We start from the raw sequence: 20,242 nt of genomic DNA, 5'->3' as shown, positions 1-20,242 counted from the left end.
AATTTAATTTATTTTTTGCGGCATCAGTACGGTGCAAAAGTCTTAGGCACCCTAGCTGTATGTCTGATGTGCCTAAGTCTTTCTCACAGTTTTGTAGGTCACCAGATATGAACACTGAGTCAACACACACAAAATGCTGGTAGAACACAGCAGGCCAGGCAGCATCTATAGGGAGAAGCGCTGTCGAAGTTTCAGGCCGAGACCCTTCGTCAGGACTCAAAACAGGTTCAATACCGCCCCCTGCTGACCGGGAGGATTCAGGAGAGTGGTCCCAACATCTAAAACAGGTTCAATACCGCCCCCTGCTGACCGGGAGGATTCGGGAGAGTGGTCCCAACATCTAAAACAGGTTCAATACCGCCCCCTGCTGACCGGGAGGATTCAGGAGAGTGGTCCCAACATCTAAAACAGGTTCAATACCGCCCCCTGCTGACCGGGAGGATTCAGGAGAGTGGTCCCAACATCTAAAACAGGTTCAATACCGCCCCCTGCTGACCGGGAGGATTCAGGAGAGTGGTCCCAACATCTAAAACAGGTTCAATACCGCCCCCTGCTGACCGGGAGGATTCAGGAGAGTGGTCCCAACATCTAAAACAGGTTCAATACTGCCCCCTGCTGACCGGGAGGATTCAGGAGAGTGGTCCCAACATTTAAAACAACACACACAAAATGCTGGTAGAACACAGCAGGCTAGGCAGCATCTATAGGGAGGAGCACTGTCGATGTTTCGGGCCGAGACCCTTCGTCAAGACGCAGAGATACGGTTTTTGCAGGCATTCAGGGTAGTGTAACGCCCACGCTATTGGCTGATGCATGTCTAGGGGAAAATCCGTCCACCCACCAAACCGTGTCTCCCGTTTGCGTGGAAGCTGTGTAATGCACCCTGGTACAAACTCACACCCTGAATATCAGACAGCACACCATGTACGTTTACAGAGTACACTTTACAAATTTTCCTGGAACTAGGTAATTAATTGCGATACAATATAGAAAAGAATTTCAAATATATATATTTTTTTAATTTAGACAGAGAGGGAAAAGTCTATATTTTAAAAAAATATATAGAGCGCCAGAATTCATCAGAGTTCAATCAGGTCATGCACAACCTTTGGAGCTCAATTCTCGAAGCCTTCGGTCCACCATTCGATCTTCTCCGACTCCTCGACCCCGCCGCCCGGGACCAACCTCGGTGGTCAACCAGAGCGCGTCCAGCACGTTCTTCCCTCTCTCCAAAAGCCCCTGCACTCACTCCAGGTTCCCACACATACCGACAGAACAACATTGCTACCATTGGTTCGTTCCTCCGTTATCAATAATTATAACCCAGACATTCCAACTAAACAGAGCACAACCTCATCAGTTACCCACAAAGAAGCCACTTCATTATCACTCATTTTATATATGCAGTTACCAGTTAACATTACAGTTAATTATCTGAGAACCCTGCAGTGGAATAAAGAAATACAATAAAATCAATGAAAAATTGTCTTTGGACTGACAAGCAACCAGTGTGCAAAGGAGAAAAACAGTAAAAATACCAAAAAAAAGATGATAAAAGTCTGTATCTATCACACCCAATGATAACTATCCATACTCGATAGACAGAATTGGACGACAGTGTTCTGCCTGAACACACTAATAGACTCCTCACTCTAATATCCATACCACTGTGCTTTGCCTCCCTCACCCACCCCCTGCAGGCTGTGTGGTAGCATGCGGGTCTGTGTGGCGGACTTCGGCCTGTCCAAGAAGATCTACGCCAGCGACTACTACCGCCAGACGGTGGTCTCGAAGATGCCAGTGAAGTGGATGGCGATGGAGAGCATGGCGGAGATGATTTTCACCACGAAGAGCGATGTGGTGAGCCGCACATTAGCACGCGTACCCGACCCCGGGGTGGGGGGGGGGATTGGGTGGGAAATGGCTTTCCCTTATTTCCCACTGTGAAGTCAAACGCTGCTTGGCCTCGAAGCAACTTCCTCACGGCATGAGCATTAATTTTGATAGGTCCCGGTATTTCCTCCCCTCCTAAACCCCTCCCTTCCCCTCAGCCGCCCATCACCTCCCTCTGCTGCCCCTCCTCATTCCCTTTCCGCCACTCTTTATTGTCACCAAACAATTGATACTAGAGCGTACAATCATCACAGGGATATTTGATTCTGCGCTTCACGCTCCCTTGAGTACAAATCGAAGTAAATATAATAAAAATTTTAATTATAAATCATAATTAGAAAATAGAAAAGGGAGAGTAAGGTAGTGCAAGTCAGGTCCGGATATTTGGAAGGTACGGACCAGATCCGGGTCAGGATCCGTTCAGCAGTCTTATCACAGTTGGAAAGAAGCTGTTCCCAAATCTGGCCGTACAAATCTTCAAGCTCCTGAACCTTCTCCCGGAGGGAAGAGGGACAAAAAGTGTGTTGGCTGGGTGGGTCGTGTCCTTGATTATCCTGGCAGCACTGCTCCAACAGCGCGCGGTGTAAAGTGAGTCCAAGGATGGAAGATTGGTTTGTGTGATGTGCTGGGCTGTGTTCACGATCTTCTGCAGCTTCTTCCAGTCATGGACACAGGTCGTGATGCGCCCTAGGAAAACGCTTTCTACGGTGCATCTATAAAAATTAGTGAGGGTTTTAGGGGACAAGCCAAATTTCTTCAGCTTTCTCAGGAAGTAAAGGAGCTGATGGGCCTTGACTCTGCTTGGTTAGACCAACTCTCCTCTCCAATTAGATTCCTCCTTCTTCAGCCCTTCAGCGTTTCGGCCAATCACCACCCAGCCTCTTGCTTCATCCGCCCTCCTTGCTCCTCACCTGGCTTCTCCTGTCACCGTGCCCTCATTTCCCTCCCCCTCAGCACCTTATTCTCGCTTCTTGCCCCTTCCTCTCCAGTTCTGATGCAGGATCTCGGGCCAAGGCATCGGCCTGACCCGCCGAGTTCCTCCAGCGTTCTGTGTGATGCTTTGGTTAAGCTGTGGGAGGAGTTCACTACAACGGGACCAGCTCGCCTCTGGTAGGCATAAGTAGGTCAAATCTGATCCTCTGATTGGAGTCGATCTAGATGACCAGGTCTAGGCCAACTCCCTGGATGACATGGTGGCCCTGTCATGTATGATTAAATCTGAATCAGGTTGAATATCTCCAACAAATGTCGCGAAACTTGTTAACTTTGCGGCAGCGTTACGTAATAACAGAGAGGGAAAAAACTGAATTACAGTAAATATCTTAAATAGTTCCTGGGTGTCAGGATCTCTGAGGATCTAACCTGGTCCCAACATATCGATGCAGTTATAAAGAAGGCAAGTCAGTGACTGTACTTCATGAGGAGTTCGAAGAGATTTGGCATGTCAACAAATACACTCAAAAACTTATATCGTTGTACCGTGGAGAGCATTCTGACAGGCTGCATCACTGTCTGGTATGGAGGGGCTACTGTAACGGAAAGAAGCTGCAGAGGGTTGTAAATCTAGTCAACTCCATTTTGGACACTAACCTACAGAGTATCCAGGACATCTTTAGCGAGCGGTGTCTGAGAAAGGCAGTGTCCAGTATTAAGGACCTCCAGCACCCAGGGCATGCCCTTTTCTCACTGTTACCATCAGGTAGGAGGGACAGGAGCCTGAAGACACACACTCAGCGATTCAGGAACAGCTTCTTCCCCTCTGCCATCAGGGAGGAGGTACAGGAGCCTGAAGACACACACTCAGTGATTCAGGAACAGCTTCTTCCCCTCTGCCATCAGGGAGGAGGTACAGGAGCCTGAAGACACACACCCAGCGATTCAGGAACAGCTTCTTCCCCTCTGCCATCAGGAAGGAGGTACAGGAGCCTGAAGACACACACTCAGTGATTCAAGAACAGCTTCTTCCCCTCTGCCATCAGGGAGGAGGTACAGGAGCCTGAAGACACACACTCAGCGATTCAGGAACAGCTTCTTCCCCTCCGCCATCAGGGAGGAGGTACAGGAGCCTGAAGACACACACTCAGCGATTCAGGAACAGCTTCTTCCCCTCCGCCATCAGGGAGGAGGTACAGGAGCCTGAAGACACACACTCAACAATTCAGGAACAGCTTCTTCCCCTCCGCCATCAGGGAGGAGGTACAGGAGCCTGAAGACACACACTCAGCGATTCAGGAACAGCTTCTTCCCCTCTGCCATCAGGGAGGAGGTACAGGAGCCTGAAGGCACACACTCAGCGATTCAGGAACAGCTTCTTCCCCTCTGCCATCAGGGAGGGGGTACAGGAGCCTGAAGACACAAACTCAGTGATTCAATAACAGCTTCTTCCCCTCTGCCATCCGATTCCTAAACGGACGTTGAACCTGTGAACGCTACCTCACTTTTTGAGTATATAGTATTTCTGTTTTTTGCCCAATTTTTATCTATTCAATATGTGTGTACTGTAAATGATCTACTAATTTATTTATTTTTTTCTCTTCTATATTGTGTATTGCATTGAACTGCTGCAAAGTTAACAAATTTCACGACACATGCCGGTGATAATAAACCTGATTCTAATAAATCAGTAGAGCAAAAACAGAAATAAAAAAATAGTGAGATAGTGTTGATGGGTCCGATGTCCATTTGGGAATCGGATGGCAGAGGGGAAGGAAGCTGTTCCTGAATTGCTGAGAGCATGCCTTCAGGGTGAAAAGGGTTCAAATTTGCTTTCTTTGGACTTCAGCAGGTTTGGAGGGGTAATCGTGCCGAAGCGTATAAGTTTCCAAGGGAGCAGACTTGAGGGGCCGAATGGCCTAATTCTTCTCCTTTATCTTTTGGCCTGTGTAGGTGTGTTGGTTGTTAACAACGTCTCACTGTATATGTGGAATATAAATTTCAGTCTTGAATCTTGAGGGCCTAGGGGAGAGGAGTCGGCTCAGGGTGGAGCAATCCTACGTAATGGCAGGAGAACCCTGAGAGGCCTAGAGGCCTGCTCCTGCTCTCATTTTCCTGTGTACTTATGCCCACGGAGGTAGGGATAAGCCGGGTAGGCTTTTCAACGTGAGGCTCAGTAGGTGTTGGTGAGTGAATGAATGGAGTCACCGACCGACCTAAAGTCCCGGCCCTTCAGATCATACTGCACAGGCCCTTCAGCCCACAAAGTGCTGCTGACCTACCCTCTCTGAGTTCAATCGAACTCTTCTCTCCCCCCCTCCCCCGTCGCCCTCCATTTTCCTATCATCCATGTGTTCCCCCCCCCAAGAGTTGTACAAACGCCCGTAATATGTTTGCCTCTTCCACCACCGCGGGCGTTCAACGCACCCACCGCTCTCTCAAATCACAAGCAGGAGAAGATCTGCAGACGCTGGAAACCCAAAGCAATGCACACACAAAATGGTGGAGGAACAGCAGGCCGGGCAGCATCCATAGAAAAAGAGGGTCGACCTTTCGGGCCGAGGCCCTTCCGAGTAAAGAACTTACTGCCCTATAGTTTACCCCCCTATACTCTCCTCCAATCGCCCTGAAATTATTTTTGTTAAGGGATGCAGGACGGTCACAGGCCTGTCTGGCCCAGCGAGCCCTCACCGACCCAGAGCTCGCAGAAGAAACCCCACACAGTTGCAGGAAGAAAGCGCAAACACCCCACAGGCAGCGGTGGGGATTGCTGCTGTATCGGCATTGTGCTACCACGATGCCCCACTTCGCGAGCTTACGCCAACCTCCCCAGCGACTGCCCTGTCACCTGCGGCTAAGGAAGGCCAAAAGGCCTCTTGGCCCTCGTTGCTCGGGGACCGGCAGAAATGGGAGCGTTACCGGAAGGCCAGGTGCGCAGAAGGGGGAATCGGGACCTGGGCCGGATTCAGCTGCGGTCACGTTGAATGGCGGGAGCCATCGCGCCGAGAGGCCGGGATCTCTGAAGCCTACAAAGCCGTGATGCAGCTCGGCCCATCACGGGAAAAGCCCTTCCCGTAACCAAGCAAGGAGCTCTGCTACTAAAAAAAAGTAGAAAGAATGCGTCATCAAAGACCCCCATCAACCAGTCCATGCTTTTTCCTCATCGAGGTTTAGGAGTCTTTGATCCCACACCACCCCAGGTTCAGGAACAGTTCTTATCCCTCAACAGCAAGCTCCACTTATTTCCACTTGGCATGATTAACTTATTACTTAATTATTTATGGTTTTATATCGCTATATTTCTTCACTACTCTTGGTTGGTGCGGCTGTAATGAAACCCAGCTTCCCTCGGGATCAATAAAGTCTGTCCATCTGTCTGTCTGTCCTGAACCAGCATGGGTAACTTCACTCACCTCATCTCTGAACTGATTTCACAACCTGTGGACCCACGTTCAAGGACTCTACAACTCATGTTCTTAATATCTATCTGTCTATCTGCCTATTTATCTGTCTATCTAATCTATCTATGGGTGTCAAAGTAGTTGTTGTGACGCGTCCAGTGTGGTCGTGTAGTGGGTTGTGCCTGTCGCTCTCACTCTTGGCTCCCACCACTGGCCGGCCGTCTTGCGGAAAGGAGAGCTGTATGTGTCAGTCTCTCCTGCCAGTACACGGCCTCTCCCACAGCAAGCCTCGCGTCGCGTCTCCGCTCCTCTCAGACTCGGGCCGAACTACAGGGGACGGGGAGGAGGTCCGGCCCCTGCACACGTCGCACGCCAGGCCCACCGGCGTGTGGACATGCCCTGGTGCCCATGAACCAGATCCCCGGCGATGGGTAAACAGCCCCACTGCCTCGGGAGAGACGGAGGCTACGGGAGTAAAGCTCAGACAGCAGATCCGGAGCGGAGCCCCGAAGGCGGCTGGACGTCACTGAACATCCTCCCGGCAGCTCCTGCGGCCGAGCCGGTGACAAACGTATCGCTTCATAAGCTTTCCTTCGGACTCTGCCGGTGAGGCCGAGAGGGGGATCTTGACGACTGGGGCACCTCAGGATCTCCACACCGTCCGCCCGGGCTTGGGATGATGATCATCACCCATCGTCCTTCGAGACAGACGGGTGCCAACCAGCCATCTATCTATCTAGCTAACCTATCGCTCTGCATTTGTGCAGTTTGTCTTTTGCACTTTGGTTTCTTTGGCTCTATTGTCTTTCTTTGTATCTACTGCGAATGCCTGTACGAAAATGAATCTATGGTGAATGTCCATACTTTGGTAATGAACTTACTTTTGACCTTTTGATCTTTGAAAGTTCCATTGCCGTTTCTTGTTTGACATTGTGGTTTCAAATGGAGACGGAACTAGAACCATTCCATATGATAACAGCTCCCCTACCCTCGGCCAATCCCTCTGCGCTCCCCATAGCATTCGAGATTCTCGTTTACTTATCACATGCACCTTGAAGCGTCAAGGGGCATCTTTTGTTTGCTGGTCCTGGTCCTGTACTTGCCAGGGTTTAGAAGGATGAGGGAAGATCTGATTGAAGCCCGAGTTCTCTGGGCACAGAAAAAGCGACGCAACAGACTTTTAACACCATAAATCGGAGAGTTGTTTTGTTACATCTCCCCTCTTGCTGTGGAACAGGGACACCTCTGTTTCCCTTATTAGGGAGAGAGAGAGCCTGTGGTATGTTGAAAACCGGGTGAACGAGTAGTCTTTGGGGTACTGCAAGTCTGTGTCTTATTGATGCTTTGCTGCGCGCTCGAGTGCTCGGTGGGGGTGCAGATGCTTTTTTGCTGGTGGGGGGGGGGCTGTCCCTTGGCTGCTGCTTGTGCGTGGGGCGGGGGGGAGCTGGGGGTGGTTTGGGGTTCTAACATTGAACTGTCATTCTTTGGGGCACTCCTCTGTTTTTGTGGATGTTTGAGAAGAGAAAGAGTTTCAGGATGTATATGGTATACATTTCTCTGACATTAAATGGACCTGTCGAAACCTATCGAATATCGAAAGGCACGTGTTGGCGCCTGGCCAAGTGGATAAGGCATCGGCCTAGTGATCTGAAGGTCGCTGGTTCGAGCCTCAGCTGAGGCAGCGCATCATGTCCTTGAGCAAGGCACTTAACCACACGTTGCTCTGCGACGACACCGGTGCCAAGCTGAATCGGCTTAGTGCCCTTCCTCTGGACAACATCGATGGTGTGGAGAGGGCATGGGCAACTGCCGGTCTCCCATACAATCTTGCCCAGGCCTCAGTCAACATCAAAATCGATGGACAGCCGAAAAAGAAGAGAAGGTTGAAAGGCCTAGACAGAGTGGACGTGGAGAGGATGCTTCCTATAGTTGGGAGTCTAGGACCAGAGGGCATGGCCTAAGGAATAGAAGGCCATCCTTTTTAATGAGGGAGAATCACTTTAGCCAGAGGGTGGTGAATCTGTGGAATTTGTTGCCACGAGCGGTGGAGGCCAAGTCATTGGGTGTATTTAAAGTGAAAGTTTCTTGGTTAAGGGTTATGGGTAGAAGGCTGGAGAATGGGGTAAAAAAGGGGAAATCAACCAGCCACAATGGAATAACGGGGCTTCCTGTTTATGCCACATCCCCCTCCCCATTCACAGTGGGCCTTTGGAGTGACGATGTGGGAGATTGCTACCCAGGGGAAGACACCGTACCCTGGCATACAGAACCACGAGATTTACGACCTCCTACACGCAGGGCATCGGCTGAGACAACCACCTGATTGTCTCGACAGACTGTAAGTGCCACCACCTCTCCTTCCTCGTACTAATGCGATGCTCTGCGTCGGGGAAGAGGGGACAAAGCACATTAGCAGAGGCGGCCAGAGCTGAGAGTGTTCAGCCCGGGCAAAAGACCTTGGGGAGAATTAACAGAGTTTTCAAGGATATTACCTGGGTAAAGGAGAACTTGATTCTAATAATGCACACAAGATGCTGGAGGAACTCAGCAGGCCAGGCAGCATTTCGAAAAGGAGTACAGTCGACATTTTGGGCCGAGACCCTTTGGCAGGACTGGAGAGAAGAAGCTGAGGATTAGATTTAAAAGCAGGGGGAGAGAACATGATGCCGACAGGTGAAACCGGGAGGAGGAGGGATGAAGTAAAGAGCTGGGAAGTTGATTGGTGAAAGAGGCAGAAGGCCACGGAAGAAAGAAAAAGGGGGGAGGAGCACCAGAGGGAGGCGAGGGGCGGGTAAGGAGATGAGGTGAGAGAGGGGAAAGGGGGTGGGGAATGGTGAAGGGGTGGGGGGCATTACTGGAAGTTTCAGAAATCAATGTTCATGCCATCAGGTTGGAGGCTACCCAGACGGGATATAAGGTGTTGTTCCTCCATCCTGAGTGTGGCCTCATCGCGACAGTAGAGGAGGCCATGGATGGACATATCGGATTGGGAATGGGAAGTGGAATTAAAATGGGTGGCCACTAGGAGATCCCGCTCTCTCTGGCAGACAGAGTGCAGGTGCTCAGCGAAATGATCTCCCAATCTACATGAGGACTCACTGATATTCAGGAGGCCACACCGGGAGCACCGGTCACAGTAAATGACCCCAACAGACTCACAGGTGAAGTGTTGCCTCACCTGGAAGGACCGTTTGGGGCCCTGAATGGTGGTGAGGGAGGAGGTGTAGGGGCAGGTGTAGCACTTGTTCCGCTGCAAGGACAAGTGCCAGGAGGGAGATCAATGAGGAGGGATGAATGGACAAGGGAGTCGCGTAGGGAATGATCCCTGCGGAAAGCAGAAAGGGTGGGGAGGGAAAGACGTGCTTGGTGGTGGGATCCTGTTGGAGATGGCAGAAGTTTCAGAGAATTGTGTGCCGGATGCGGAAACTGGTGGGGTGGTAGGCGAGGACAAGAGGAATCCTATCCCTGGTAGGGCAATGGGAGGATGGGGTAAGAGCAGATGTATGTAAAATGGAAGGGATGGGGTTGAGGGCAGCCTTGACGGTGGAGGAAGGGAAGCCCCTTCCTTTGAAAAAGGAGGTCACCTCCTTCATTCTGGAGTGAAAAGCCTCATTCTGGGAGTAGATGTGGTGGAGAAGTAGATGTGGGAGTAGATGTGGTGGAGGAATTGAGAGAAGGGGATGGTGTTCTTACAGTAACGAGGCAGGACGAGGTGTAGTCCAGGTAGATGTGAGAATCCGTGGGTTTATAAAGGGCATCGGTGAATAAGCTGTCTCCAAGGTTAGAGACAGATCAAGAAAGGGGAGGGAGGTGTCGGAAATGGACCCAGTGAACTTGAGGACAGAGCGGAAGTTAGAGGCAAAGTGGATGAAATCGATTAGCTCGGCACAGGAAGCAGCTCCAATGCAGTCTTCGATGTAGTGTGGGAAAAGTGCGGGATAGTCACCAGTGTCGGCTCGGAACATAGACTGTTCCACGTAGTCGACAAACAGGCAGGCATAGCTGGGTCCCATGCCAGTGCCCGTGGCTACGCCCTTTGTTTGAAAGAAGAGGGAGGAGGCAAAAGAGAAATTATTAAGAGTGGGGCAGGTTCCTACACCCCACACCTCCCGTTTTGGTTCCTACCCAAGATCCACAAACCCGCTTGCCCAAGTAGACCCATTGTCTCAGCTTGTTCCTGCCCCACTGAGCTCATATCTGTATATCTTGACTCTTATTGCCCCCTTGGTTCAGTCCCTTCCTACCTACATCCGTAACTCTTCACAGGCTCTGGATCTCTTCGATTTCAAGTTCCCTGGCCCCCATCTTATTTTCTCCATGGATGTCCAGTCCACATACACCTCCATTCCCCACCAGGAAGGCCTCAATGTTCTCTGTTTCTTTCTGGACACCAGACCCAGCCAGTTCCTCTCCACCACCACTCTCTTTTGCCTACTGAAATGTCCTCACACTTAACAATTTCTCCCTTGGCTTCTCCCACTTCCTTCAAACAAAGGGTGTAGGTGTCGATTTCATCCACTCTACCTCCAACTTCCACCCTGCCATTAAATTTACCTGGTCCATTTCTGACACTTCCCTCCCCTTTCTGAATCTCGTTGGCTCTGTCTCCGGAGACAGCTTATCCACCGATGTCTATTACAAACCCAGAAACTCCCACAGCTACTTGAACTATACCTCGTCCCATCCTGTTACTTGTAAAAACACTATCCCCTTCTCTCAATTCTTCTGTCTCTACCACATCTGCTCTCAGGATGAGGCTTTTCATTCCAGAACGAAGGAGATGTCCTCCTTTTTCAAAGAGAGAGGCTTCCCTTCCTCCACCGTCAACGCTGCCCTCAACCACACCTCTTCCATTTTACGCAGATCTACTCTTACCCCAGCCTCCCACCTCCCCACCAGAGATAGGGTTCCTCTTGTCCTCACCTACCACCCCACCACCCTTCGTGTCCAGCACATAACTCTCCGTAACTTCCGCCACCTCCAACTGGATTTCACCACCAAGCACATTTTTTTCCTCCCACACCTTCCCCTGGCTTTCCGCAGGGATCGTTCCCTACGTGACTCCCTTGTCCATTCGTCCCTCCCCACTGATCTACCCCCCGGCACTTAACTTGCAAGCAGAACAAGAGCTACACCTGCCCCTACACCTCTTCCCTCACCACCATTCAGGGCTTCAAACAGTCCTTACAGATGAGGCGACACTTCACCTGCAAGTCTGTTAGGGTCATCGACTGTCATCGACCTGCAAGTCTGTTAGGGTCATCGACTGTGACCGGTGCTCCCGGTGGCCTCCTGTATATCGATGAGACCCGACATAACGCATACACTCGGTCCGTCAGTAAAAGCGGGATCTCCCAGAGGCTGCCCATTTTAATTCCACTTCCCATTCCCATTCCGATATGTCTATCCATGGCCAGTGTTAGCGCGTGGCCTAGTGGATAAGGCATCGGCCTAGTGATCTGAAGGTCACTGGTTCGAGCCTCAGCTGAAGCAGCGTGTTGTGTCCTTGAGCAAGGCACTTAACCACACGTTGCTCTGTGACGACACCGGTGCCAAGCTGCTTGGGTCCTAGTGCCCTTCCCTTGGACAACATCAGTGGCGTGGAGAGGGGAAGGCCTGCAGCTTGGGCAACTGCCGGTCTCCCACACAACCCTGCCCAGGCCTGCGCCCTGGAAACCTTCCAAGGCGCAAATCCATGGTCTCACAGGACTAACGGATGCCATGGCCTCCTCTACTGACACTCAACACCTTACATTCCGTTTGGGTAGCCTCCATCCTGATGGTATAAGCTTTGATTTCTCAAACGTCTAGTAATGTTCCCCACCCCTTCACCATTCCCCATCCCCTTTTCCCTCTCTCACCTCATCTCCTTGCCTGCCTATCACCTCCCTCTGGTGCTCTACCTCCCTTTTTCTTTCTCCCATGGCCTTCTGCTTCTTTCAGCAATCAACTTCCCAGCTCTTTGCTTCATCGCTCCTCCCCCGGTTTCACCTGTCACCCTGTGTGTTTCTCTCTGCCCCCCCACTTCTTAAATCTACCCCTCAGCTTTTTTTCCCTCCAGTCCTGATGAAGGGTCTCGGCCCAAAACGTTGACAGTTCGCTCTTTTCCACAGACACTGCCTGGCCAGCTGAGTTCCGCCAGCATTTTGTGTGTGTTGCTCGGATTTCCAGCGTCTGCAGATTTCCTCGTGTTTGTGACCTGACTCCAATGGCCACATTATAAACTTTGGGGGGGGGAGGGAAATGCAGGGCTAAGGTGAATGGCCACAATAGTTCTGCTTCTGGGGTGGGGTCAGAGGCAGATACATTAGGGACATTTAAGATAGGCTCATGGGTGGTAGAAAAATGGAGGGCTACGTGAAAGGAAAGGGTGAGTTTGATCTTAGCAAATTTGGTCTATTGATTCTGCTCCCCCATTCCATCATGGCTGATCCAATTTCCCTCTCAGTCCCCAATCTCCTGCCTTCTCCCCGTATCCCTTCATGCCCTGACTAATCAGGGATCTATCAACATAAAGACTTGGCCTCCACAGTTGCCTGTGGCAACGAATTCCACAGATTCATCACTCCCTGGCTGAAGAAATTCCTCCTCCTCTTCTCCGCTCCAAAGGGACGCCCCCCCCCCCCCAATCTGGTCCTAGGCTCCCCCACCATTGGAAACATCTTCTCCACATTAACTCTCTCAAGGCCTTTCACCATTCGAGCTGTTTCAATGAGGTCACCCCCCCCCCCCCCATTCTTCTGAATCCCAGTGAATACAGGCCCAGGGCCTTCGAACACTCTTCGCGAGCCATCTCGTATTGATTAAAAAGAAAAGAACGAAACTAAATTAGCGATCTTCATGTTCAAATCAGCGCAACTGAGCGTTCCAATTAGCAGAATAATGAAGTTAGCGTAACTGATTAGTGTATTTCAGCAGTCTAATAAAGGCCAGCAAGAAAATCTCATTCCCTGTTGACTGAAACAACGAACAAAACAAGAATATGTAGGTATCGGCATTATCTTACACCCCGCCCCAACCCATGTGCTGGATTACCATAATAAATGCACCACAAAGTTTAGACAGAAAGTGGATATGTGGCTCCAATGGACCAAAAATAGATACGTGGCTCCTATAACACTCAGTGACTTGGCCTCCACAGCCATCTGTGGCAGCTGGTTCGGGCAGTTCGCTTAATAGGCAAGAGGACAGCAACACATAACCGTCATTCCTAAAGGGATTCCAAGATTCATTTATTACCACTGAATGTACAACCCTTGAGATTTGCTCGCTCGCAGGTAGCTGCAAAGCAAGCAACCCGAAAGAGCCCGACTAAAGAGAAAAAATTCAAATTAAAAATGAAAGACCAATACTCGTAGGAGAAAGTAAAAAAAAATACAGATCTTGCAACAACTGAAGCGAATAGCAGCATCCCGAGCCAGAATCGAGTCCTCAGATCCGATCCCCTGGAGTAGGCCCCGAAGCCTGGGTGAGCAGTTCATCGCATTAGCGGGCACGGAGCCCAGCAGCCCAGGCTGGTCTTTCAGAGTGAACGCGGAAGGAAAATGGCTCAGTCACTGGAAATCAATCCTCCCTGTCCGCGAGCCCATTCCTTAAACCCTCGGGCTTTGAAGCCGATGATTAGCGATCACAATGCACAGAAGTAAGGGAAGGGTTAAGTAGGTCAATAAGACATTTGGCCCACTGATACTGCTCTGGCATGCTGTCATGGCTGACTAATTTTCCCTCTCAACCCCATTCTTCTGCTTTCCCCCACCCGCAAACCCCGTAACCAATGACACCCTTACGAATCAAGAAGCTGTCCACCTCCACTTTGAAATATACCCAATGACTGGGCCTCCACAGCCGTCTGTGGCAACGAATTCCACAGATCCACCACTCTCTGGTAAAGAAATTCCTCCTCATCTCTGTTCTAAAAGGACGTCCTTCTATTCGGAGGTTGTACCCTCTGGTCCTAGACTCCTCCACTATAGGAAACATCCTCTCCACATCCACTCTATCTGTGCCCTCTGGTCCCAGACTCCCCCACCACAGGAAACATCCTCTCTACGTCCACTCTATCTGTGTCCTCTGGTCCTAGACTCCCCCACTATAGGAAACATCCTCTCTGCATCCACTCTATCTGTGCCCTCTGGTCCTAAACTCCCCCACTATAAGAAACATCCTCTCCACATCCAATCTATCTGTGTCCTCTGGTCCTAGACTCCCCCACTGTAGGAAACATCCTCTCTATGTCCACTCTATCTAGGCCTTTCAATCTCATTCATTCCAGCTTGCTTCTCTGTAACAGATTCTCCCTTCTCATCGACTACGTACAGTACATCTCCACCTACAGGAAGAGATATCAATAAGATTGAAAGAGTACAAAGAAAATTGCTGGGTCTTGAGGACCTGAATAATCGAGAAAGTTTAGAATTGGTTAGGACTTCTTCTTCCCTGAGCATAGGAGAATAAGGGGAGATTCAATGGAGGCATTCAAAATTGTGAGGGAGAAATGGAAGCAGGCCTTTTCCACCAAGGGTGGCTGGGACGGCAACCAGAGGTCATGGGTTAAGGGTGAAAGGTGAGAGGTTGAAGGGGAACATGAGGGGGAACTTCTTCACTCAGAGGGCGGTGAGAGTGTGGAACGAGCTGCCGGCACAAGTGGTGGACATGGGTTTGATTTCAACAATTAGGAGAAATTTGACAGTTACATTGGCGGGAGGGGTACGGTGCCGGGGCAGGTGGGTGGAGACGGCAAGTTGAAGGCTTGGTGTGGGTGAGACGTCCCGTAAGTCTGCGGCCTGAAGATCGCTCAGTCAGGAAGCGATGGGTCCACAAAAAGGTAGATTTCAACTTTTCAGAGACGTTTTGGTGGGTACAGGGATGGGAGGGGTATGGAGGGCTACGGTCCTGGTGCAGGTGGATGGGAGCAGGCAGAATTTGGCAGGGACTAGATGGGCTGAAGGGCCACTTTCTGTGCTGTTGGGTTCTGTGATTCTTAGTTCCCCAATCCTCCTGCCGTTTTCCACACTCCAGGTAAATGACACCATCCACTGGAGGCTGTCCTGGGTAATGGGGCTTGTTATTTCTTCTGTTTTATTCCTCGTTGTGTTCTGTGTTCGGCCGAGCGTCGTGGGCGTGCTGTGTCGGTTCTGGAATGTGCGGTGACTCTTGCGTGCTGCCCCCCAGCATCGCCTCGGGCTGTTCACGCATTTCACCGTACGTTTCCGTGTACGCGGGACAAACGTACATGGACCGGAACCCTCCAACGCCACCTTTGCGAGCGTGGGGAGAAACCGGGGTCCCGGGGAGATCCACGCCTGCTCCACGTGAGGCCAGGGTCCAAAACCTGGGTAGCGGGAATTCACCGGGCCCCTATTGATAGGAATGCAAAAGGTCAGGTGCCGGCCGTAATCGAGGCCGCGGAGCCCGAACCCACGGGTGAGGACCGACCCGAGCCCTGTGCGATTTAAGCATTGGGCTGGAGTGAAACGGTCCTGGTGTCGGAGTCGGAGGCGAGAGGCAGGCCAGTTCGGAGTTTCCTTGTCTCTGGACGGAGGTTGTATTCTGCAACGAGTGGACTTCTGAATCGGCTCCAGGGTTGTGAACTTCAGATTGCTTAATTTTATTGTTTGCACAATTTGTTTTTGCTTCTCCCTCTCCCTCCCCTTCTCCCCTCACTCTTCCCCTCCCCTTTCCTCCTCTCCCTCCTCCCCCTCCCCTATCCCCTCTCTCCTATCCCCCTCTCTCTCCTACCCCTCTTCCTTCTCTCCCCCTCTCCCCCCTCTCTCCCCTCTCTCTCCCCCTCCCCCTCTCCCTCCCCATCCCTCCTCCCTCCTCTCTCCCCCTCTCCCTCTCCCCCTCTCCCTCTCCCCATCCCTCCTCCCTCCTCTCTCCCCCTCTCCCCCCTCTCCCTCCCCCTTTCCCTCTCCCCATCCCCATCCCTCCTCCCTCCTCTCTCCCACTCTCCTCTCTCCCCCCTCCCCCTCTCCCCCTCCCCATCCCTCCCTCCTCTCTCCCCTCCCTCTCCCCCTCCCCACCCTCTCCCTCTCCCCATCCCTCCTCCCTCCTCTCTCCCCCTCTCCCTCTCCCCATCCCTCCTCCCTCCTCTCTCCCCCTCTCCCCCCTCTCCCTCCCCTTTCCCTCTCCCCATCCCTCCTCCCTCCTCTCCCCCCTCTCCCTCCCCTTTCCCTCTCCCCATCCCTCCTCCCTCCTCTCTCCCCCTCTCCCCCCTCTCCCTCCCCTTTCCCTCTCCCCATCCCTCCTCCCTCCTCTCCCTCCTCTCCCTCCCCTTTCCCTCTCCCCATCCCTCCTCCGTCCTCTCTCCCACTCTCCCTCCTCTCTCCCCCTCTCCCTCTCCCCCCTCTCCCTCTCCCCATCCCTGCTCCGGTTTCCTCCCACATTCCAGAGGCGTACAGGTGTAATCCGACAGCGTGGGCTTACCGTGCTGTATCTCCGAACAGAATAAAACATTGTGTTCGACTGTTTCACAGTAAATTTTGACATTCTGTGTCGTCACTTCGGGCGACTTTGATTGGGCCGGCCTACCCATAATGAACGTCACAGAGCTGGATCGAACTGGAACCGACCTGAATTGAATTGTGCCTGGATTCTTTCGATTTTGTGTCCTATACGAGGGGTGATTGATAAGTACCTGGCCTAAGGTCGAAGGAGTCCGTTTTACAAAACCAAGTACATTTATTTTGCAACACAGTCCCCTCCTACATTTACACACCTAGTCCAGCGGTCGTGGAGCGTACGGATCTTGGACCTCCAGAAAGTGTCCACAGCAGGGGTGATTGATAAGTTTGTGGCCTACGGTAGGAGATGAGCTATACAGCTCTCGTTACATGCACGTGCAGTTCAACTCTTTGAGAGATTATGCGGAAAGTTTGAAGTTAATAACTCATCAGTGATTGATACGTTCGTGGCCTAAGGTAGAAAGAGATGAGTTATTAAGGATTCTATACTGCATACATATGTTGATAATACATGTACTTTGAATCTTTAATCTTCATTATGGGTAGCCTTAATATTGTTGAATGAGGTATTATCATAGTACAATGGTCTCTGTTTTATTAAATTTAACGGTTGGCATCCGTTAGTCTCGTGAGACCATGGATTTGTGCCTTGGAAGGTTTTTCCAGGGCGCAGGCCTGGGCAGGGTTGTATGGGGGACCGGCAGTTGCCCAGGCTGCAGGCCTTCCCCTCTCCACGCCACCGATGTTGTCCAAGGGAAGGGCACTAGGACCCAAGCAGCTTGGCACCGGTGTCGTCGCAGAGCAATGTGTGGTTAAGTGCCTTGCACAAGGACACAACACACTGCCTCAGCTGAGGCTCGAACCAGTGACCTTCAGATCACTAGGCCGATGCCTTATCCACTAGGCCATGCGCCAACACGTGGTAAATTATTATTGTGCATATTACTATTCAGTACTTTATTATTAGTTGATATTATTAATTATTAAAAGTTGCTGCTGTAACAAAATAATTTCCCTCTCAGGATCGGCAAAGTACTTACTGTTATTATTGTTTTTGAATGGATGTCTCTGGGTTCAGGGCTCTCTCCTCTGACTGCTGCCCTCTCTTTGCAGGTACCACCTCATGTTCAGCTGCTGGTTCCCGAGGCCAGAGCAGCGGCCGACCTTCAGCGAGCTCCGGCTGAGGCTCCAGGAGCTCCTCTCCGCCCTGCCCTCCCTGGACGACCAGGACGTGGCCCACTACATAAATATCGGGGCCCAAGGGGCGACGGACGAGCGCGCTGACCGGGCGGGTGGGGTGGAGAACATCTATGCAGTGGAGACAGACGAGGAGGAGGAGGAGGAGGAGAGGAGCCTCTGCAGAGGAAGGTTTTGAGCATCGTGGGCACGAGTCGGACTGGTGTGGATTGAAACTTTGGAGCGTGCCGCGGGGTGTAATTTTTCCTGGCGTCATCGTTCCTCGAAACCTTTCCTGCTTTCGACAGGGAAACACGGCAATGATGGAGCGCGAAGAGGTAGCTGCGGAAAGGACGAAACGCCTTCTGCCACTTCCCTGCGTGCTCTCTGAAAACGAGGACAAAGTTGGAAGAGGAGACTCGATGAGACTGCCTCCTCTCAACTTTCAGCAAGCATCTGCGGAAAGAGCAACTTAACATTCCAATCGAAGTGCCTTTTTGCTTTTAATACAGGTTTCTAGACGCTGCGATTTTTAAAAAATTCTTCCTCGCTTTCAGAACCCAAGTTGCTCAGGGGCTGACGAAAAGGAAACACAGAAACAAGTTCCTTGAGGTGCTGAAGTTGTCAAGAAACAGGTCTGGTGGTGGCTTCAACTGCGTTGGTGACGGATGGCATTGTAATAGCTCCTGAGTGCCACCAGATGGTGCTGACGCAGTAGGGATGCGCCAGACCTGGTCACTGATTCTTCCTGGCGCAAAGAGAATGGGAATCGGGTTGACTATCATCGAAAAAATGTCATGAGATGTGTTATTTTGCAGCGGCGGTGCAGTGCAATAAAGAAATGATTTGAAACTGATGTGGAAGAAAAATAAATTAATGAAAAAAAGAGGGCAAAAGTAGTGAGTCAAGGCCAATTTATACTTCTGCGTCGAATCCAAAAATGTAACTGCGCGTTGCGGCAACGCAGGCCGGAACAACTGTGATTGGTCTGCTCGGCAGCACCGCATTTCCGGTTCTCCATCTCCGCCATTTTTGAATTGAGGGAGAAGAAGAACGTGAGTTGTCAAATCTGCCTGCTGGCATCCAAAAATATTTGAAATGCATTTCCTCGTCTGTGTCTCTCAGTGGCCGGACAAGTACAGAAAATTCACCCTCCTTCTGCCTCGATCCGTTCAATGCTCGCACACACCATCTCCTCCGACGTCTTCTCTCTCTTCTGTGTTGCAGTAATTTCACTAAAAGTAACCCTTGTTCAACATTTATTATCTCCAACTCCAACGTGATGCGCTCAGTCACCATTGTTTGAAGTTCACGAAGAAACTCTACACAGTGGCGTAGAGACCCCGCCGCCACCTAGCGTTTTGGTGGTGAATTGCAGAGCGACGCAGACACACCAACGCACAGGTGTAAATGCTCACAACGGCGCAGGCCGCTCACCAAGGCGTAGAACCTACGCAGAAGTATAAATCAGTCTTTAGAGTAAGTGTAGAAATCTGATGGCAGAGGGGAAGAAGCTGTTCCTGAATCGTTGAGTGTGTGTCTTCAGGCTCCTGTACCTCCTCCCTGATGGCAGAGGGGAAGAAGCTGTTCCTGAATCGCTAAGTGTGTGTCTTCAGGCTCCTGTACCTCCTCCCTGATGGTAGCAATGAGAAGAGGGCATGTCCTGGGTGGTGGGGGGTCCTTAATCATGCCTTTCTGAGGCACCGCCTTTTGAAGGTATCTTTGATGGTGGGGAAGGCTGGTGCATACGATGGAGCCGGCCGGGTCTGTGACTTCCATCAGCTTTTTCCAATCCCATGCAGACGGCGATGCAACCCAGTTAGAATGCTCTCTATCCTCTATGTCTGTAGAAATGTGCTCGGGTCTTTGGTGACGTCCCACGTCTCGTCAAACTCCTAATATGATAGAGCTGCCGGGGTGTCTTCTTCGTAATTGTGTCGATAGGTCAGGCCCAGGGTAGATCTCCAGAGATGTTGCACCCAGAACGATTGGTTCACCACTGCTAGCTCCCCTCCCATTGAACCCACTTTTCTTTCCTCATCCCCCACACCTAATTCTCCCTTGAAAGCTCTGAGCGAATAGGCGGCTGGTTCCTGATCCGTTCTAGAGGTCTGTGAGGTCAAGGATGAGACATAAAGCTCCTGACGGAGGGTCTCGGCCCAAAACCTCGACAGTGCTTCTCCCTATAGATGCTGCCTGGTCTGCTGCATTCCACCAGCATTTTGTGTGTGTTGTTTTAAATGTTGGGACCACTCTCCTGAATCCTCCCGGTCAGCAGGGGGCGGTATTGAACCTGTTTTAGATGTTGGGACCACTCTCCTGAATCCTCCCGGTCAGCAGGGGGCGGTATTGAACCTGTTTTAGATGTTGGAACCA

General features: G+C 51.2%; 1 protein-coding gene and 1 long non-coding RNA gene across 2 annotated transcripts in view; one reads left to right on the top strand and one right to left on the bottom strand.

The window, feature by feature from the left end:
* LOC132383706 (tyrosine-protein kinase Mer-like) overlaps nt 1–18,722 on the top strand; it is a 30,785-nt gene extending 12,063 nt beyond the window's left edge. Inside the window, exons 5-7 of the mRNA XM_059954896.1 lie at nt 1,701–1,860; nt 8,429–8,565; nt 17,804–18,722. Of these exons, the coding sequence (XP_059810879.1) occupies nt 1,701–1,860; nt 8,429–8,565; nt 17,804–18,065 (559 nt within the window). The 3' untranslated portion in view covers nt 18,066–18,722. The remainder of the gene's footprint in view (nt 1–1,700; nt 1,861–8,428; nt 8,566–17,803) is intronic.
* Nucleotides 13,444–17,026, bottom strand: LOC132384009 (uncharacterized). Its single transcript, XR_009508824.1, has 2 exons — nt 16,653–17,026; nt 13,444–15,584 (listed from the first exon to the last, which is right to left on the bottom strand). It is a non-coding gene; the product is annotated as an uncharacterized LOC132384009 (long non-coding RNA).
* Nucleotides 18,723–20,242: the final 1,520 nt, after the last annotated feature.

The sequence above is a fragment of the Hypanus sabinus genome, chromosome 31, assembly GCF_030144855.1.
Source record: "Hypanus sabinus isolate sHypSab1 chromosome 31, sHypSab1.hap1, whole genome shotgun sequence".
Lineage (NCBI taxonomy): Eukaryota > Metazoa > Chordata > Chondrichthyes > Myliobatiformes > Dasyatidae > Hypanus > Hypanus sabinus.
The sequence above is the reverse complement of the archived record's forward strand: the minus strand, read 5'-3'. Positions and strand labels throughout refer to the sequence as shown.